Source organism: Ranitomeya variabilis, chromosome 6 (genome assembly GCF_051348905.1).
Source record: "Ranitomeya variabilis isolate aRanVar5 chromosome 6, aRanVar5.hap1, whole genome shotgun sequence".
Lineage (NCBI taxonomy): Eukaryota > Metazoa > Chordata > Amphibia > Anura > Dendrobatidae > Ranitomeya > Ranitomeya variabilis.
The window spans coordinates 43,051,164-43,068,844 of record NC_135237.1 but is presented as its reverse complement, the minus strand read 5'-3'; the positions used below and the strand labels follow the sequence as shown (position 1 = coordinate 43,068,844).

Sequence of the window (17,681 nt, the reverse complement as noted above, 5' to 3'; positions counted from 1 at the left end):
AATTACAAAGCATTTGTTGTATTATGTAACCCTGCCTGTAATGGGATAGTTTCTTCCTGAATATTTAGTATTATCTAATGAGATTATCAATACTTGTTCTCTATTTGATACAGGTGGATTATAGGAAAGCCAAAGGTGAGCTGAGTAAAGAACCTATGGTCTTAGGAAGACCAGACTTTGAACATGCAAAAGAAGTATCAAAAATCACCAGTCAGGTAAATCTCATCCAGGCGTTCCACACAATCCAACTGAATTAATGTGAATTGTGATTCCATGTTCCAAAAAGTTTGTTAATGCATTTCCTTCATTTCACACACAATCTGGAGAAAAGCATAACGTTGGATGTTTCTCACAACATGCTCTCTAACGTCAATTGTTTTGATATGGGTAATTTGCTTTTATAAATATTCAGACAGCACAATTGGTGCTGGAACTTCTTTTTCTTGCTTCCCAGCATGCATTATTCTTGCCTTTCCAATGGATTGCATGCCCCAAAGTGAAATTTTGTCTCTATGCTATTCTTGTATGCAAATTGACAGACAGGAGAGCCGAAGCATAGAGACAAAGACCAGCCCTCACTTCCTGTAGAGAGACAAAGACCTGTCCTCACTTCCTGTAGAGAGATAAAGACCAGCCCTCACTTCCTGTAGAGAGACAAAGACCTGCCCTCACTTCCTGTAGAGAGATAAAGACCAGCCCTCACTTCCTGTAGAGAGACAAAGACCTGCCCTCACTTCCTGTAGAAAGACAAAGACCTGCCCTCACTTCCTGTAGAGAGATATAGACCAGCCCTCACTTCCTGTAGAGAGACAAAGACCTGCCCTCACTTCCTGTAGAGAGACAAAGACCAGCCCTCACTTCCTGTAGAGAGACAAAGACCAGTCCTCACTTCCTGTAGAAATACACAGACCAGCCCTCACTTCCTGTAGAGAGACAAAGACCAGTCCTCACTTCCTGTAGAAATACACAGACCAGCCCTCACTTCCTGTTGAGAGATAAAGACCAGCCCTCACTTCCTGTAGAGAGACAAAGACCTGCCCTCACTTCCTGTAGAGAGACAAAGACCAGCCCTCACTTCCTGTAGAGAGACAAAGACCAGTCCTCACTTCCTGTAGAAATACACAGACCAGCCTGTTGTGAATTTGGATTCTGGGCTCCCCCGGTGGCTACTGGTGGAATTGAACTGGTGTCTTCATCTTCTCTGTTCACCTGTTCCCATCAAGATGTGGGAGTCGCTATATAACCTTGCTGCTCTGTTAGTTGCTTGCCGGTCAACAATGTTATCAGAAGCCTCTCTGTGCTTGTTCCTGCTCCTAGACAACTACTAGATAAGTTGGACTCTTGTCCATGTTTGTTTTTGCATTTTTGTTCCAGTTCACAGCTGAAGTTTCGTTACTGTGTCTGGAAAGCTCTTGTGAACAGGAATTGCCACTCTGGTGTTATGAGTTAATGCCAGAGTTTTAAAGTAATTTCTGGATGGTGTTTTTGATAGGCTTTTCAGCTGACCATGAAAGTGTCCTTTCTGTCTTCTGCTATGTAGTAAGTGGACCTCAAATTTGCTAAACCTATTTTCATACTACGTTTGTTATTTCATCTCAACTCACCGCCAATACATGTGGGGGGCCTCTGTCTCCTTTCGGGGTATTTCTCTAGAGGTGAGCTAGGACTAATATTTTCCTCTGCTAGTTTTATTTAGTCCTCCGGCTGGTGCTGGGCATCTAGAATCAACGTAGGCATGCTACCCGGCCACTGCTAGTTGTGCGTTAGGTTTAGTTCATGGTCAGCTCAGTTCCCATCTTCCAAGAGCTAGTTCCTATATATGCTTATGCTATGTTCTCTTGCCATTGAGATCATGACAGTTTGACCGGCCTTCAAAGTGTTAATTGTTTGGGCTGAAGCAGGAGAAAAAGAAGTGTTGAAGGGAAATTTTTTTTTTTTTTTTTTCCCCCTCAGAGTTTTGCTGCCTAGCCCTTAATTGCTGTCTAGCTGCTTCTTACCTCCTCTTAACCCTTGAATGGCTCTGTGTCCACCTGTTTGTAATGGATCTTCAGAGTGTAACTGCAGGTTTGAATAATCTCGCCACGAAGGTACAAAATTTGCAAGATTTTGTTTGTCATGCACCTGTATCTGAGCCGAGAATTCCTTTGCCGGAATTTTTCTCGGGGAATAGATCCGGGTTTCAGAATTTTCGAAATAATTGCAAATTATTTTTGTCCCTGAAATCTCGCTCTGCCGGAGACCCTGCACAGCAGGTCAGGATTGTGATTTCCTTGCTCCGGGGCGACCCTCAAGACTGGGCTTTTTCATTGACACCAGGGGATCCTGCGTTGCTCAATGTGGATGCGTTTTTTCTGGCCTTGGGGTTGCTTTATGACGAACCTCATTTGGAGCTTCAGGCAGAAAAAACTTTGATGTCCCTATCTCAGGGGCAAGATGAAGCGGAAATTTACTGCCAAAGATTCCGTAAATGGTCTGTGCTTACTCAGTGGAATGAGTGCGCCCTGGCGGCGACTTTCAGAGAGGGTCTCTCTGATGCCATTAAGGATGTTATGGTGGGGTTCCCTGTGCCTGCGGGTCTGAATGAGTCCATGACAATGGCTATTCAGATCGATAGGCGTTTGCGGGAGCGCAAACCAGTGCACCATCTGGCGGTGTCCACTGAGAAGTCGCCAGAGAGTATGCAGTGTGATAGAATTCTGTCCCGAAGCGAGCGGCAGAATTTTAGACGGAAAAATGGGTTGTGTTTCTATTGTGGTGATTCTACTCATGTTATATCAGCATGCTCTAAGCGCACTAAAAAGCTTGGTAAATCTGTTTCCATTTGCACCTTACCGTCTAAATTTATTCTATCTGTGACCCTGATTTGCTCTTTGTCATCTATTACCACGGACGCCTATGTCGACTCTGGCGCCGCTTTGAGTCTTATGGATTGGTCCTTTGCCAAACGCTGTGGGTATGATTTAGAGCCTTTGGAGACTCCTATTCCTCTGAAGGGGATTGACTCCACCCCATTGGCTAATAATAAACCACAATACTGGACACAAGTAACTATGCGTATTAATCCGGATCACCAGGAGATTATTCGCTTTCTGGTGCTGTATAATCTACATGATGATTTGGTACTAGGATTGCCTTGGCTGCAATCTCACAACCCAGTCCTCGACTGGAGAGCTATGTCTGTGTTGAGCTGGGGATGTAAGGGGGCTCATGGGGATGTACCTGTGGTTTCCATTTCATCATCCATTCCCTCTGAAATTCCTGAGTTCCTGTCTGACTATCGTGACGTCTTTGAAGAATCCAAGCTTGGTTCGTTACCTCCGCACCGAGAGTGCGATTGTGCCATAGATTTAATCCCGGGTAGTAAATACCCAAAGGGTCGTTTATTTAATCTGTCTGTGCCTGAACATGCTGCTATGCGAGAATATATAAAGGAGTCCTTGGAAAAGGGACATATTCGTCCATCGTCATCTCCCTTAGGAGCCGGTTTTTTCTTTGTGTCAAAAAAAGACGGCTCTTTGAGACCATGTATTGATTATCGGCTTTTGAATAAAATCACTGTTAAATATCAATACCCATTGCCGTTGCTGACTGATTTGTTTGCTCGCATAAAGGGGGCCAAGTGGTTCTCTAAGATTGACCTTCGTGGGGCGTATAATTTGGTGCGAATCAGGCAGGGGGATGAGTGGAAAACCGCATTTAATACGCCCGAGGGCCACTTTGAGTATTTAGTGATGCCTTTTGGTCTTTCTAATGCTCCGTCAGTTTTCCAGTCCTTTATGCATGATATTTTTCGCGATTATTTGGATAAATTTATGATTGTGTATCTGGATGATATTCTGATTTTTTCGGATGACTGGGACTCTCATGTCCAGCAAGTCAGGAGGGTTTTTCAGGTTTTGCGGTCTAATTCTTTGTGTGTGAAGGGTTCTAAGTGTGTTTTTGGGGTACAGAGGATTTCCTTTTTGGGATATATTTTTTCCCCCTCTTCCATTGAAATGGATCCTGTCAAGGTTCAAGCTATTTGTGATTGGACGCAGCCCTCTTCTCTTAAGAGTCTTCAGAAATTTTTGGGCTTTGCTAACTTTTATCGTCGATTTATTGCTGGTTTTTCGGATATTGCTAAACCATTGACCGATTTGACTAAGAAGGGTGCTGATGTTGCTGATTGGTCCCCTGATGCTGTGGAGGCCTTTCGGGAGCTTAAGCGCCGTTTTTCCTCTGCCCCTGTGTTGCGTCAGCCTGATGTTGCTCTACCTTTTCAGGTTGAGGTCGACGCTTCTGAGATCGGAGCTGGGGCAGTGTTGTCGCAGAAAAGTTCTGACTGCTCCGTGATGAGGCCTTGTGCCTTCTTTTCCCGTAAATTTTCGCCCGCTGAGCGGAATTATGATGTTGGGAATCGGGAGCTTTTGGCCATGAAGTGGGCTTTTGAGGAGTGGCGCCATTGGCTTGAGGGGGCCAGACATCAGGTGGTGGTATTGACTGACCACAAAAATTTGATTTATCTTGAGACCGCCAGGCGCCTGAATCCTAGACAGGCGCGCTGGTCATTATTTTTCTCTCGGTTTAATTTTGTGGTGTCGTACCTACCGGGTTCTAAGAATGTTAAGGCGGATGCCCTTTCTAGGAGTTTTGAGCCTGACTCGCCTGGTAACTCTGAGCCCACAGGTATCCTTAAGGATGGAGTGGTATTGTCAGCCGTTTCTCCAGACCTGCGGCGGGCCTTGCAGGAGTTTCAGGCGGATAGACCTGATCGTTGCCCACCTGATAAACTGTTTGTTCCTGATGATTGGACCAGTAGAGTCATCTCTGAGGTTCATTCTTCTGCGTTGGCAGGTCATCCTGGCATTTTTGGTACCAGGGATTTGGTGGCAAGGTCCTTCTGGTGGCCTTCCCTGTCACGAGATGTGCGAGGCTTTGTGCAGTCTTGTGACGTTTGTGCTCGGGCCAAGCCTTGTTGTTCTCGGGCTAGTGGATTATTGTTGCCCTTGCCTATTCCTAAGAGGCCTTGGACGCACATCTCGATGGATTTTATTTCAGATCTGCCTGTTTCTCAGAAGATGTCTGTCATCTGGGTGGTGTGTGACCGTTTTTCTAAGATGGTCCATTTGGTTCCTCTGCCCAAGTTACCTTCTTCTTCCGAGTTGGTTCCTCTGTTTTTTCAAAATGTTGTTCGTTTGCATGGTATTCCTGAGAATATCGTTTCTGACAGAGGGACCCAATTCGTGTCTAGATTTTGGCGGGCATTCTGTGCTAGGATGGGCATAGATTTATCTTTTTCGTCCGCTTTCCATCCTCAGACGAATGGCCAGACCGAGCGGATTAATCAGACCCTGGAGACATATCTGAGGTGTTTTGTGTCTGCTGACCAGGATGATTGGGTTGCTTTTTTGCCATTGGCGGAGTTCGCTCTCAATAATCGGGCCAGCTCTGCCACTTTGGTGTCCCCGTTTTTCTGTAATTCGGGGTTTCATCCTCGATTTTCCTCTGGTCAGGTGGAATCTTCGGATTGTCCTGGAGTGGATGCTGTGGTGGAGAGATTGCATCAGATCTGGGGGCAGGTGGTGGACAATTTGAGGTTGTCCCAGGAGAAGACTCAGCTTTTTGCCAACCGCCACCGTCGTGTTGGTCCTCGGCTTTCTGTTGGGGATTTGGTGTGGTTGTCTTCTCGTTTTGTCCCTATGAGGGTCTCTTCTCCTAAGTTTAAGCCTCGGTTTATCGGCCCGTATAAGATATTGGAGATTCTTAACCCTGTTTCCTTCCGTTTGGACCTCCCTGCATCCTTTTCTATTCATAACGTTTTTCATCGGTCATTATTGCGCAGGTATGAGGTACCGGTTGTGCCTTCCGTTGAGCCTCCTGCTCCGGTGTTGGTTGAGGGTGAGTTGGAGTACGTTGTGGAGAAGGTCTTGGACTCTCGTGTTTCCAGACGGAGACTCCAGTATCTGGTCAAGTGGAAGGGATACGGCCAGGAGGATAATTCTTGGGTGAATGCATCTGATGTTCATGCCTCCGATCTGGTTCGTGCCTTTCATAGGGCCCATCCTGATCGCCCTGGTGGTTCTGGTGAGGGTTCGGTGCCCCCTCCTTGAGGGGGGGGTACTGTTGTGAATTTGGATTCTGGGCTCCCCCGGTGGCTACTGGTGGAATTGAACTGGTGTCTTCATCTTCTCTGTTCACCTGTTCCCATCAAGATGTGGGAGTCGCTATATAACCTTGCTGCTCTGTTAGTTGCTTGCCGGTCAACAATGTTATCAGAAGCCTCTCTGTGCTTGTTCCTGCTCCTAGACAACTACTAGATAAGTTGGACTCTTGTCCATGTTTGTTTTTGCATTTTTGTTCCAGTTCACAGCTGAAGTTTCGTTACTGTGTCTGGAAAGCTCTTGTGAACAGGAATTGCCACTCTGGTGTTATGAGTTAATGCCAGAGTTTTAAAGTAATTTCTGGATGGTGTTTTTGATAGGCTTTTCAGCTGACCATGAAAGTGTCCTTTCTGTCTTCTGCTATGTAGTAAGTGGACCTCAAATTTGCTAAACCTATTTTCATACTACGTTTGTTATTTCATCTCAACTCACCGCCAATACATGTGGGGGGCCTCTGTCTCCTTTCGGGGTATTTCTCTAGAGGTGAGCTAGGACTAATATTTTCCTCTGCTAGTTTTATTTAGTCCTCCGGCTGGTGCTGGGCATCTAGAATCAACGTAGGCATGCTACCCGGCCACTGCTAGTTGTGCGTTAGGTTTAGTTCATGGTCAGCTCAGTTCCCATCTTCCAAGAGCTAGTTCCTATATATGCTTATGCTATGTTCTCTTGCCATTGAGATCATGACACCAGCCCTCACTTCCTGTAGAGAGACAAAGACCAGTCCTCACTTCCTGTAGAAATACACAGACCAGCCCTCACTTCCTGTAGAGAGACACAGACCAGCCCTCACTTCCTGTGGAGAGACACAGACCAGCCCTCACTTCCTGTTGAGGGACAAAGACCCACTTCCTGTAGAGAGATAAAGACCAGCCCTCACTTCCTGTAGAGACAAAGAATAGCCCTCACTTCCTGTAGAGAGACAAAGAGCAGCCCTCACTTCCTGTTGAGAGACAAAGAGCAGCCCTCACTTCCTGTAGAGACAAAGACCAGCCCTCACTTCCTGTTGAGAGACAAAGACCCACTTCCTGTAGAGATACAAAGACCCACCTTCTGCTTCCAGTAGAAAGACAATGACCCTCCCCTGCCTCCAGTAATTCATCTTGATGTCTCTGCTGCTAGAGATGGATTACCCTTGACAACAGGCAGTAGACAGCAAATTACACAGATTGGAAACTCCTAGTGGACTCTGCTTCAGAGTAATTTTTGGGGGCTGAAAACATCATTTTGGACAAATAAAGTACTTTTTAGTTGCAATGTTACATTGGTCATTAGATTATCATAAATTCATTGTTTCAACAGTGGCCATTTAAAAAAAAGTTTATAGTCTGGTGGCCGAAAATTACTGCTGATCATCCTAAGTTTTCTGTTCCGATAGATTTAGCTGCTTTTTAATAGCTGGTATTTCAGTGGCATATGGTAAAAACATATTGGGCACACACAAATATATATATTTTTTCTTTTAGGTAAAATACAAGGAACAGTTTGAAGAAATGAAGGGTAAGAAATCTTGTTACAACCCCTTGGATAGCGCCGTCTTCAGGCAGGCTCAAGCTGCATCAGCCTTGGCGAGTGATGTATGTATTTTTCGTTGGTTAATTCATTGTAGATTATTTTTGCATAATTTGAAATGTAACTAAATTCTGCTGTATGTTTAGGTTTTGGGATTATTTACTTTTGATAAAGTGGATGCTTTCTTAACCATTTCATGACTATATTGTATGAGATGTTGTACTGTATTTTGGCCAAACTAGAATCACCATAAAAATTACAAAAACATTATTGTAATAAATTCAATCTAAAGTAACAGGCATTGTGAATTGTGAGTGTAACGACACCTGGCTTGTAGGTTCTTAAAGTAAAACTCTGGGCAAATGTTTTAGAATTAGCAAGGGGTTGTCAAGGTAGTGCTGGAAAAACAATCAAAACAAGTGATACGTAACCGATCCTGATCAGCTCCGGTGCTGACACTTCCTGGCGCCTCACTGATTACTACTTCCTGCACCCTGGTAACACCCAGGAAATGACTGCTTAGCCTATCATTGGTCGAAGCTGTGACACGCCCATGTCAGGGATTGGGTGAGAACTCATTTCCTGTATTAAGAGGCTGCGGGAAATAGAGACTGGCAGGGAACTGGAAAACATTGGAAATAAAGCAACAAGGGTTCAGAGTGTGAGTATCACTTTTTTATGCCATTCTAACCCCTCTTAGCAAAAAAAGTTTTTACTCAAAACACATATAATTGATTCATTTTAGACTATGGGAACCATGCTAGGATTATATAAACAACAGCAGGTAGGACGAGAGGACAGACTTAACTATACAGATTCCATTTTCTCCCCCAGCAATAAAGAGCAGAAACCTTGCTTGTGCTCAAAGTTTTCAGCGATATCACCCCTGCAGCCAATCATCAATGGAAGCCATGATGCCAGAAACACGTCACATGACCACTGTGGCAAATGAAGCTTCCATGACTGTAAACTAAAACCGGGTGCAGGAGCTCCTGCAGGGAATTCTTGGGGGAGAAGATGATGTTGGTAGAGTTTTTTTGCTACTTTATACTATTTTTTTAATAAGGCTGGTCAGACCCTTTAAAATTGATCTCAATGTATCAGTCTGCAGTAAGATCCGTAGCGCCCCCTAGTGGTCTTGATTACTTACCAGAATTGCATCATACAACTCGTTCATGCAGGTAATTTAGAGCCCTGTGTAAAAAAAAATAAAATAAAGCCAACTAATGTAAGGGGACACTTGGGGCCGGTAGGAGCTCAATTTTCAGACTGAACATTTCTTTCTGTATTGTACAGATGCAGGTGAAAAATGAGACTTGTCAGCCAGCTAGCGGCAGTTTCTTTTTGTAAAAGCACAACAAAAAAAACTTGCACCTTCTTCATAAAATGTCAATAATCCATTTACTACACTGAAGTGCACTCTCTATGTCCTGCCATCATTTTTTATTTTAGTACAAAGTCATATATACAATTTCCAGTATATTATTTTTGCTTTTCTACAAGGCAGGAAAGAACCACTCAAAAGTCTGATGACTCATTTCTCCACCAAGTACCTTCGCAGTCTGGCCAAAAAGTGTCCTCACGCAAACTTTTTATTACTCTGTATAATGATTCTCTTGATGTTTTATTCTCTTTTGTTTCGTCCAAAACTGCGTTGCTGAATTATGAACCAGTTAATATGAAGTCATAGCCATACGACCCCATTATACCGTATGTGAAAGTATCTATCAGCATACAGAATACACACGTTAATTATTACTGTGGGCGACCTGCGGGTCCCATGATTCAATAGAAACTATAGTAATATTGATGCTATTTACAGTATAAAAGTTTCCATCATTGTTTTTTACTTTCTGGCAAGCAGAGGTATTGATGAGGATTCCTGGGGAAGCCCGGCAACGAGGAATAATTAGTAGGAACAATTAATAATTAATTTCCAAAATCTATCCATCCCTCGTACAATATTATTTTTACCTTTTTTTTATCCTTATTTTTCCAAAACCTCTTAATAAACTTGTGTCATATATGACAAGTGTCACATCCTACAATATAATGTATCCCAGCAAAAGGTTTTTTACTCCTAAAATTGTTCCAAGAGCCAAATGCAAATTAACTTTTTCCTTGTTTTCCAGGTCAAGTATAAGAAAGACAAGCACACCATGCAAGACACATCCGTAGATCTTCCCAACTTACTCCACCTGGAGCATGCTCTAAAGGCCACCAAGCTACAAAGCAATGTAAGCAGATGGGTTGATTCCTCACATTCCCTAAATTCATCATTTTATTAAACAATCTTTACCATCCATAATGTAATCCCGACTAATCATTTTTTTCTCTAGAATAGTCATTATATTCTAACTAACACCATCCTATGAACTGGTGTAGTAGGATTATTACCATTGAGGCCACAAATGTATCTTCAGACTACATTACCTGGAGCATCTTCCCCCTGAGGAAGCCTTTATAGGCGAAACCTTTTTAAATAACTCATGAGCACTAGGAAATAGGCTAACATTGGTCCATGTGCTATCCGTTGTGATCCAATGGGTAAGTTTTCTCCTTGTGGAGCAGTGTTCCTCAACTCCAGTCCTCAAGACCCACCAACAGGCCATGTTTTCAGGATTTCCTTAGTTTTCCATAGGTGATGGAATTATTGCTTGAGCCGGCGATGAAATTAACACCTGTGCAATACTAAGGAAATCCTGAAAACATGACCTGTTGGTGGCTCTTGAGGACCGGAGTTGAGAAACACTGTTGTGGAGAGTGACATGCCAGTATGAGGAGACTATCCATTGTGCACATAGGGAACACGTAGACCAAAAATGTATTACTTTCAATGTACCCTAAAACTCAACATAAAGAACCTTATAGGTTAAACATCTGACTTTCGTGAAGTTTTACATTGATAGAAAACATGCATATAAGCGATTTATGAGAGATTACAGTTTTATGCCTCTTTGGGTCCTCATTTGAAGCCACTTTAGGTTATATTAATTACAGAAAACAGGAATAATAAAGTCCCCTATATACATTATTATAAGGGTGTTGGCCAAACCATTGACACGGGAATGCTCATTCTGCCTGTGCGTGAGACATTGGCAGGTTTGGACAACCGTTATCTGACATTTATAGGGGACCTTATGTAATGGAAATGGGGGAAAACAGAAGTCTGGAATCTGATAATTTATTTGCTCATAAACAACGTTTATATAAAGGTTTGCTCTAATGGATCATTTGAGCTTTTTACATTAGGTCTAATTCACATGTTCTCTGTCTTTCAGAAAGTCTATAAGAAACAATTTGAGGAAAATAAGGGGAATTATCATTTTGCCTTGGATACAGCAGAACAGATTCATCATAAAGAGAATGCTGTACTGCAAAGTCAGGCAAGTACTATACATAAGACAAGATAATGAAAAAATGTACTGTACTTTTAAAAAGTCTAAAAGTCTTGAAAAATAAGTCTTGAAAGTCTTGAATATAAAACAGTCCCCAATTAATCAAAGTGTTTACGAAAGAAAAATACTTTGAAAAGTTGCAAAATGTAAAATCAGGCGTGTGTTATCACAATTCCAAAGAGGAAAGACCCCTTGTTATGGTTCTCAATGGCAAGAGAACATAGCCCAGCAAACATAAGAACTAGCTCTTGGAAGGATGGAAACTAAACTGACCATGAACTAAACCTGCCGCACAACTAACAGTAGCCGGGTAGCGTAGCCTGCGTTTTATCCCTAGACGCCCAGCGCCGGCCGGAGGACTAACTAATCCTGGCAGAGGAAAATATAGTCCTGGCTCACCTCTAGAGAAATTTCCCCGAAAGGCAGACAGAGGCCCCCACAAATATTGGCGGTGATTTTAGATGAAATGACAAACGTAGTATGAAAATAGGTTTAGCAAAATTGAGGTCCGCTTACTAGATAGCAGGAAGACAGAAAGGGCACTTTCATGGTCAGCTGAAAACCCTTTCAAAACGCCATCCTGAAATTACTTTAAGACTCTAGTATTAACTCATAACATCAGAGTGGCAATTTCAGATCACAAGAGCTTTCCAGACACAGAAACGAAACTACAGCTGTGAACTGGAACAAAATGCAAAAACAAACAAGGACTAAAGTCCAACTTAGCTGGGAGTTGTCTAGCAGCAGGAACATGCACAGAAAGGCTTCTGATTACAATGTTGACCGGCATGGAAGTGACAGAGGAGCAAGGCTAAATAGCGACTCCCACATCCTGATGGAAACAGGTGAACAGAGAGGATGATGCACACCAGTTCAATTCCACCAGTGGCCACCGGGGGAGCCCAAAATCCAATTTCACAACAGTACCCCCCCCTCAAGGAGGGGGCACCGAACCCTCACCAGAACCACCAGGGCGATCAGGATGAGCCCTATGAAAGGCACGGACCAAATCGGAGGCATGAACATCAGAGGCAGTCACCCAAGAATTATCCTCCTGACCGTATCCCTTCCATTTGACCAGATACTGGAGTTTCCGTCTGGAAACACGGGAGTCCAAGATTTTTTCCACAACGTACTCCAACTTGCCCTCAACCAACACCGGAGCAGGAGGCTCAACGGAAGGCACAACCGGTACCTCATACCTGCGCAATAATGACCGATGAAAAACATTATGAATAGAAAAAGATGCTGGGAGGTCCAAATGGAAGGACACAGGGTTAAGAATCTCCAATATCTTGTACGGGCCGATGAACCGAGGCTTAAACTTGGGAGAAGAAACCCTCATAGGGACAAAACGAGAAGACAACCACACCAAGTCCCCAACACAAAGCCGAGGACCAACCCGACGCCGGCGGTTGGCAAAAAGCTGAGTCTTCTCCTGGGACAACTTCAAATTGTCCACTACCTGCCCCCAAATCTGATGCAACCTCTCCACCACAGCATCCACTCCAGGACAATCCGAAGATTCCACCTGACCAGAAGAAAATCGAGGATGAAACCCCGAATTACAGAAAAAGGGAGACACCAAGGTGGCAGAGCTGGCCCGATTATTGAGGGCAAACTCCGCTAAAGGCAAAAAAGCAACCCAATCATCCTGATCTGCAGACACAAAACACCTCAAATATGTCTCCAAGGTCTGATTCGTCCGCTCGGTCTGGCCATTAGTCTGAGGATGGAAAGCAGACGAGAAAGACAAATCTATGCCCATCCTAGCACAGAATGCTCGCCAAAATCTAGACACGAATTGGGTACCTCTGTCAGAAACGATATTCTCCGGAATACCATGCAAACGGACCACATTTTGAAAAAACAGAGGAACCAACTCGGAAGAAGAAGGCAACTTAGGCAGGGGAACCAAATGGACCATCTTAGAGAAACGATCACACACCACCCAGATGACAGACATCTTCTGAGAAACAGGAAGATCCGAAATAAAATCCATCGAGATGTGTGTCCAGGGCCTCTTCGGGATAGGCAAGGGCAACAACAATCCACTAGCCCGAGAACAACAAGGCTTGGCCCGAGCACAAACGTCACAAGACTGCACGAAGCCTCGCACATCTCGAGACAGGGAAGGCCACCAGAAGGACCTTGCCACCAAATCCCTGGTACCAAAGATTCCAGGATGACCTGCCAACGCAGAAGAATGAACCTCAGAAATGACTTTACTGGTCCAATCATCAGGAACAAACAGTCTACCAGGTGGGCAACGATCAGGTCTATCCGCCTGAAACTCCTGCAAGGCCCGCCGCAGGTCTGGAGAAACGGCAGACAATATCACTCCATCCTTAAGGATACCTGTAGGTTCAGAATTACCAGGGGAGTCAGGCTCAAAACTCCTAGAAAGGGCATCCGCCTTAACATTCTTAGAACCCGGCAGGTAGGACACCACAAAATTAAACCGAGAGAAAAACAACGACCAGCGCGCCTGTCTAGGATTCAGGCGTCTGGCGGACTCAAGATAAATTAGATTTTTGTGGTCAGTCAATACCACCACCTGATGTCTAGCCCCCTCAAGCCAATGACGCCACTCCTCAAAAGCCCACTTCATGGCCAAAAGCTCCCGATTCCCAACATCATAATTCCGCTCGGCGGGCGAAAATTTACACGAGAAAAAAGCACAAGGTCTCATCACGGAGCAATCGGAACTTCTCTGCGACAAAACCGCCCCAGCTCCGATTTCAGAAGCGTCGACCTCAACCTGAAAAGGAAGAGCAACATCAGGCTGACGCAACACAGGGGCGGAAGAAAAGCGGCGCTTAAGCTCCCGAAAGGCCTCCACAGCAGCAGGGGACCAATCAGCAACATCAGCACCCTTCTTAGTCAAATCAGTCAATGGTTTAACAACATCAGAAAAACCAGCAATAAATCGACGATAAAAGTTAGCAAAGCCCAAAAATTTCTGAAGACTCTTAAGAGAAGAGGGTTGCGTCCAATCACAAATAGCCTGAACCTTGACAGGATCCATCTCGATGGAAGAGGGGGAAAAAATATATCCCAAAAAGGAAATCTTTTGAACCCCAAAAACGCACTTAGAACCCTTCACACACAAGGAATTAGACCGCAAAACCTGAAAAACCCTCCTGACCTGCTGGACATGAGAGTCCCAGTCATCCGAAAAAATCAAAATATCATCCAGATACACAAGCATAAATTTATCCAAATAATCACGGAAAATGTCATGCATAAAGGACTGAAAGACTGAAGGGGCATTTGAAAGACCAAAAGGCATCACCAAATACTCAAAATGGCCCTCGGGCGTATTAAATGCGGTTTTCCACTCATCCCCCTGCTTAATTCGCACCAAATTATACGCCCCACGGAGATCTATCTTAGAGAACCACTTGGCCCCCTTTATGCGAGCAAACAAATCAGTCAGCAGTGGCAATGGATATTGATATTTAACCGTGATTTTATTCAAAAGCCGATAATCAATGCACGGCCTCAAAGAGCCATCTTTCTTAGCCACAAAGAAAAAACCGGCTCCTAAGGGAGATGACGAAGGACGAATATGTCCCTTTTCCAAGGACTCCTTTATATATTCTCGCATAGCAGCATGTTCAGGCACAGACAGATTAAATAAACGACCCTTAGGGTATTTACTACCCGGAATCAAATCTATGGCACAATCGCACTCCCGGTGCGGAGGTAATGAACCAAGCTTAGGTTCTTCAAAAACGTCACGATATTCAGTCAAGAATTCAGGAATCTCAGAGGGAATAGATGATGAAATGGAAACCACAGGTACGTCCCCATGCGTCCCCTTACATCCCCAGCTTAACACAGACATAGCTTTCCAGTCAAGGACTGGGTTATGAGATTGCAGCCATGGCAATCCAAGCACCAACACATCATGTAGGTTATACAGCACAAGAAAGCGAATAATCTCCTGGTGATCCGGATTAATCCGCATAGTTACTTGTGTCCAGTATTGTGGTTTATTGCTAGCCAATGGGGTGGAGTCAATCCCCTTCAGGGGTATAGGAGTTTCAAGAGGCTCCAAATCATACCCACAGCGTTTGGCAAAGGACCAATCCATAAGACTCAAAGCGGCGCCAGAGTCGACATAGGCATCCGCGGTAATAGATGATAAAGAACAAATCAGGGTCACAGATAGAATAAACTTAGACTGTAAAGTGCCAATTGAAACAGACTTATCCAGCTTCTTAGTACGCTTAGAGCATGCTGATATAACATGAGTTGAATCACCGCAATAGAAGCACAACCCATTTTTTCGTCTAAAATTCTGCCGTTCACCTCTGGACAGAATTCTATCACATTGCATATTCTCTGGCGTCTTCTCAGTAGACACCGCCAAATGGTGCACAGGTTTGCGCTCCCGCAGACGCCTATCGATCTGGATAGCCATTGTCATGGACTCATTCAGACCCGCAGGCACAGGGAACCCCACCATAACATCCTTAATGGCATCAGAGAGACCCTCTCTGAAATTCGCCGCCAGGGCGCACTCATTCCACTGAGTAAGCACAGCCCATTTACGGAATTTCTGGCAGTATATTTCAGCTTCGTCTTGCCCCTGAGATAGGGACATCAAGGCCTTTTCCGCCTGAAGTTCTAACTGAGGTTCCTCATAAAGCAACCCCAAGGCCAGAAAAAACGCATCCACATTGAGCAACGCAGGATCCCCTGGAGCCAGGAAATCACAATCCTGACCTGCTGAGCAGGATCTCCAGCAGAGCGAGATTTCAGGGACAAAAACAACTTGCAATTATTTTTGAAATTTTGAAAGCAAGATCTATTCCCCGAGAAAAATTCAGGCAAAGGAATTCTAGGTTCAGATATAGGAACATGAACAACAAAATCTTGTAAATTTTGAACTTTCGTGGTGAGATTATTCAAACCTGCAGCTAAACTCTGAATATCCATTTTAAACAGGTGAACACAGAGCCATTCCAGGATTAGAAGGAGAGAGAGAGAGAAAGGCTGCAATATAGGCAGACTTGCAAGAGATTCAATTACAAGCACACTCAGAACTGAAGGAAAAAAAAAAAAAAAAAAAAAAAAAAAAAAAATCTTCAGCAGACTTCTCTTCTCTCTCCTTTCTCTGTCAATTAATTTAACCCTTTCTGGCCGGTCAAACTGTTATGGTTCTCAATGGCAAGAGAACATAGCCCAGCAAACATAAGAACTAGCTCTTGGAAGGATGGAAACTAAACTGACCATGAACTAAACCTGCCGCACAACTAACAGTAGCCGGGTAGCGTAGCCTGCGTTTTATCCCTAGACGCCCAGCGCCGGCCGGAGGACTAACTAATCGTGGCAGAGGAAAATATAGTCCTGGCTCACCTCTAGAGAAATTTCCCCGAAAGGCAGACAGAGGCCCCCACAAATATTGGCGGTGATTTTAGATGAAATGACAAACGTAGTATGAAAATAGGTTTAGCAAAATTGAGGTCCGCTTACTAGATAGCAGGAAGACAGAAAGGGCACTTTCATGGTCAGCTGAAAACCCTATCAAAACGCCATCCTGAAATTACTTTAAGACTCTAGTATTAACTCATAACATCAGAGTGGCAATTTCAGATCACAAGAGCTTTCCAGACACAGAAACGAAACTACAGCTGTGAACTGGAACAAAATGCAAAAACAAACAAGGACTAAAGTCCAACTTAGCTGGGAGTTGTCTAGCAGCAGGAACATGCACAGAAAGGCTTCTGATTATAATGTTGACCGGCATGGAAGTGACAGAGGAGCAAGGCTAAATAGCGACTCCCACATCCTGATGGAAACAGGTGAACAGAGAGGATGATGCACACCAGTTCAATTCCACCAGTGGCCACCGGGGGAGCCCAAAATCCAATTTCACAACAACCCCTGCAGTTACCGCCCATCAATATGGGTTGGGTTAGGCAATTTAGAAACAATTTGATCTCCATCATTCTACAGCGGGACAGATTATACAGAAGTGAAAAGCATTCAAGACAGATGACAATCTACCCAGGAGTAGACGTATTAGAAAATTTACCCCAAGATATAATATTGCAGTGCTCAGAGTAATTGCAAAAAACTCAAGAGCTGCAGCTCAGACTCTAAAGGCCTTAGTTAGCATGTTAAATCTTCAAGTTCATGATTATCCAATTTGAAAAATACTACTATGGCTTGTTTACAAGGGTTGCCAGGAGAAGTCATCGTCTCTCTAAAAACAACATGGCTTCACAAGTAAAGTTTTCAAAGTTGCATCTTAACAAGCCACAAGAATTCTGGAACAATGTCCTTTGGGACCTGCAACACGACAATGAACCCAAACACTCCAGAAAATGTACTTCATTCCTAATTTTAAGTCCTTCTAAGGACCTGTCCTTCAAACAAGGTGTACTTAGCTTTTATGGCGACATATCATTCATCATTTTATGTTACTCTTTAGGTCAAGTATAAAGAGGAGTATGAAAAATCCAAGGGAAGGTCCATGCTTGAATTTGTGGACACTCCGTTGTACAACGTTTCAAAGGAGGCTCAAAAAATTCAGAGCGAGGTAAGTAGAATGATTGCCGAAGGATTACTGTCAGGATTTCTGGACAGGTGATACCCTTCAGCATGAGTTTGCCAAAGTATC

General features: G+C 44.0%; 1 protein-coding gene across 4 annotated transcripts in view; it reads left to right on the top strand.

Moving 5' to 3' along the window:
- Positions 1-17,681, top strand: part of NEBL (nebulette) — a 258,527-nt gene that overhangs the window by 204,105 nt on the left and 36,741 nt on the right. For 2 of the 4 annotated variants that reach the window (XM_077268335.1, XM_077268336.1), the window contains 5 exons: positions 114-215; positions 7,604-7,714; positions 9,782-9,886; positions 10,931-11,035; positions 17,493-17,600. The exons of the other annotated variants lie outside the window; for them this stretch is intronic. In XM_077268335.1, coding sequence (XP_077124450.1) covers positions 114-215; positions 7,604-7,714; positions 9,782-9,886; positions 10,931-11,035; positions 17,493-17,600 — 531 coding nt within the window. The remainder of the gene's footprint in view (positions 1-113; positions 216-7,603; positions 7,715-9,781; positions 9,887-10,930; positions 11,036-17,492; positions 17,601-17,681) is intronic. 4 annotated transcript variants of the gene reach the window in all.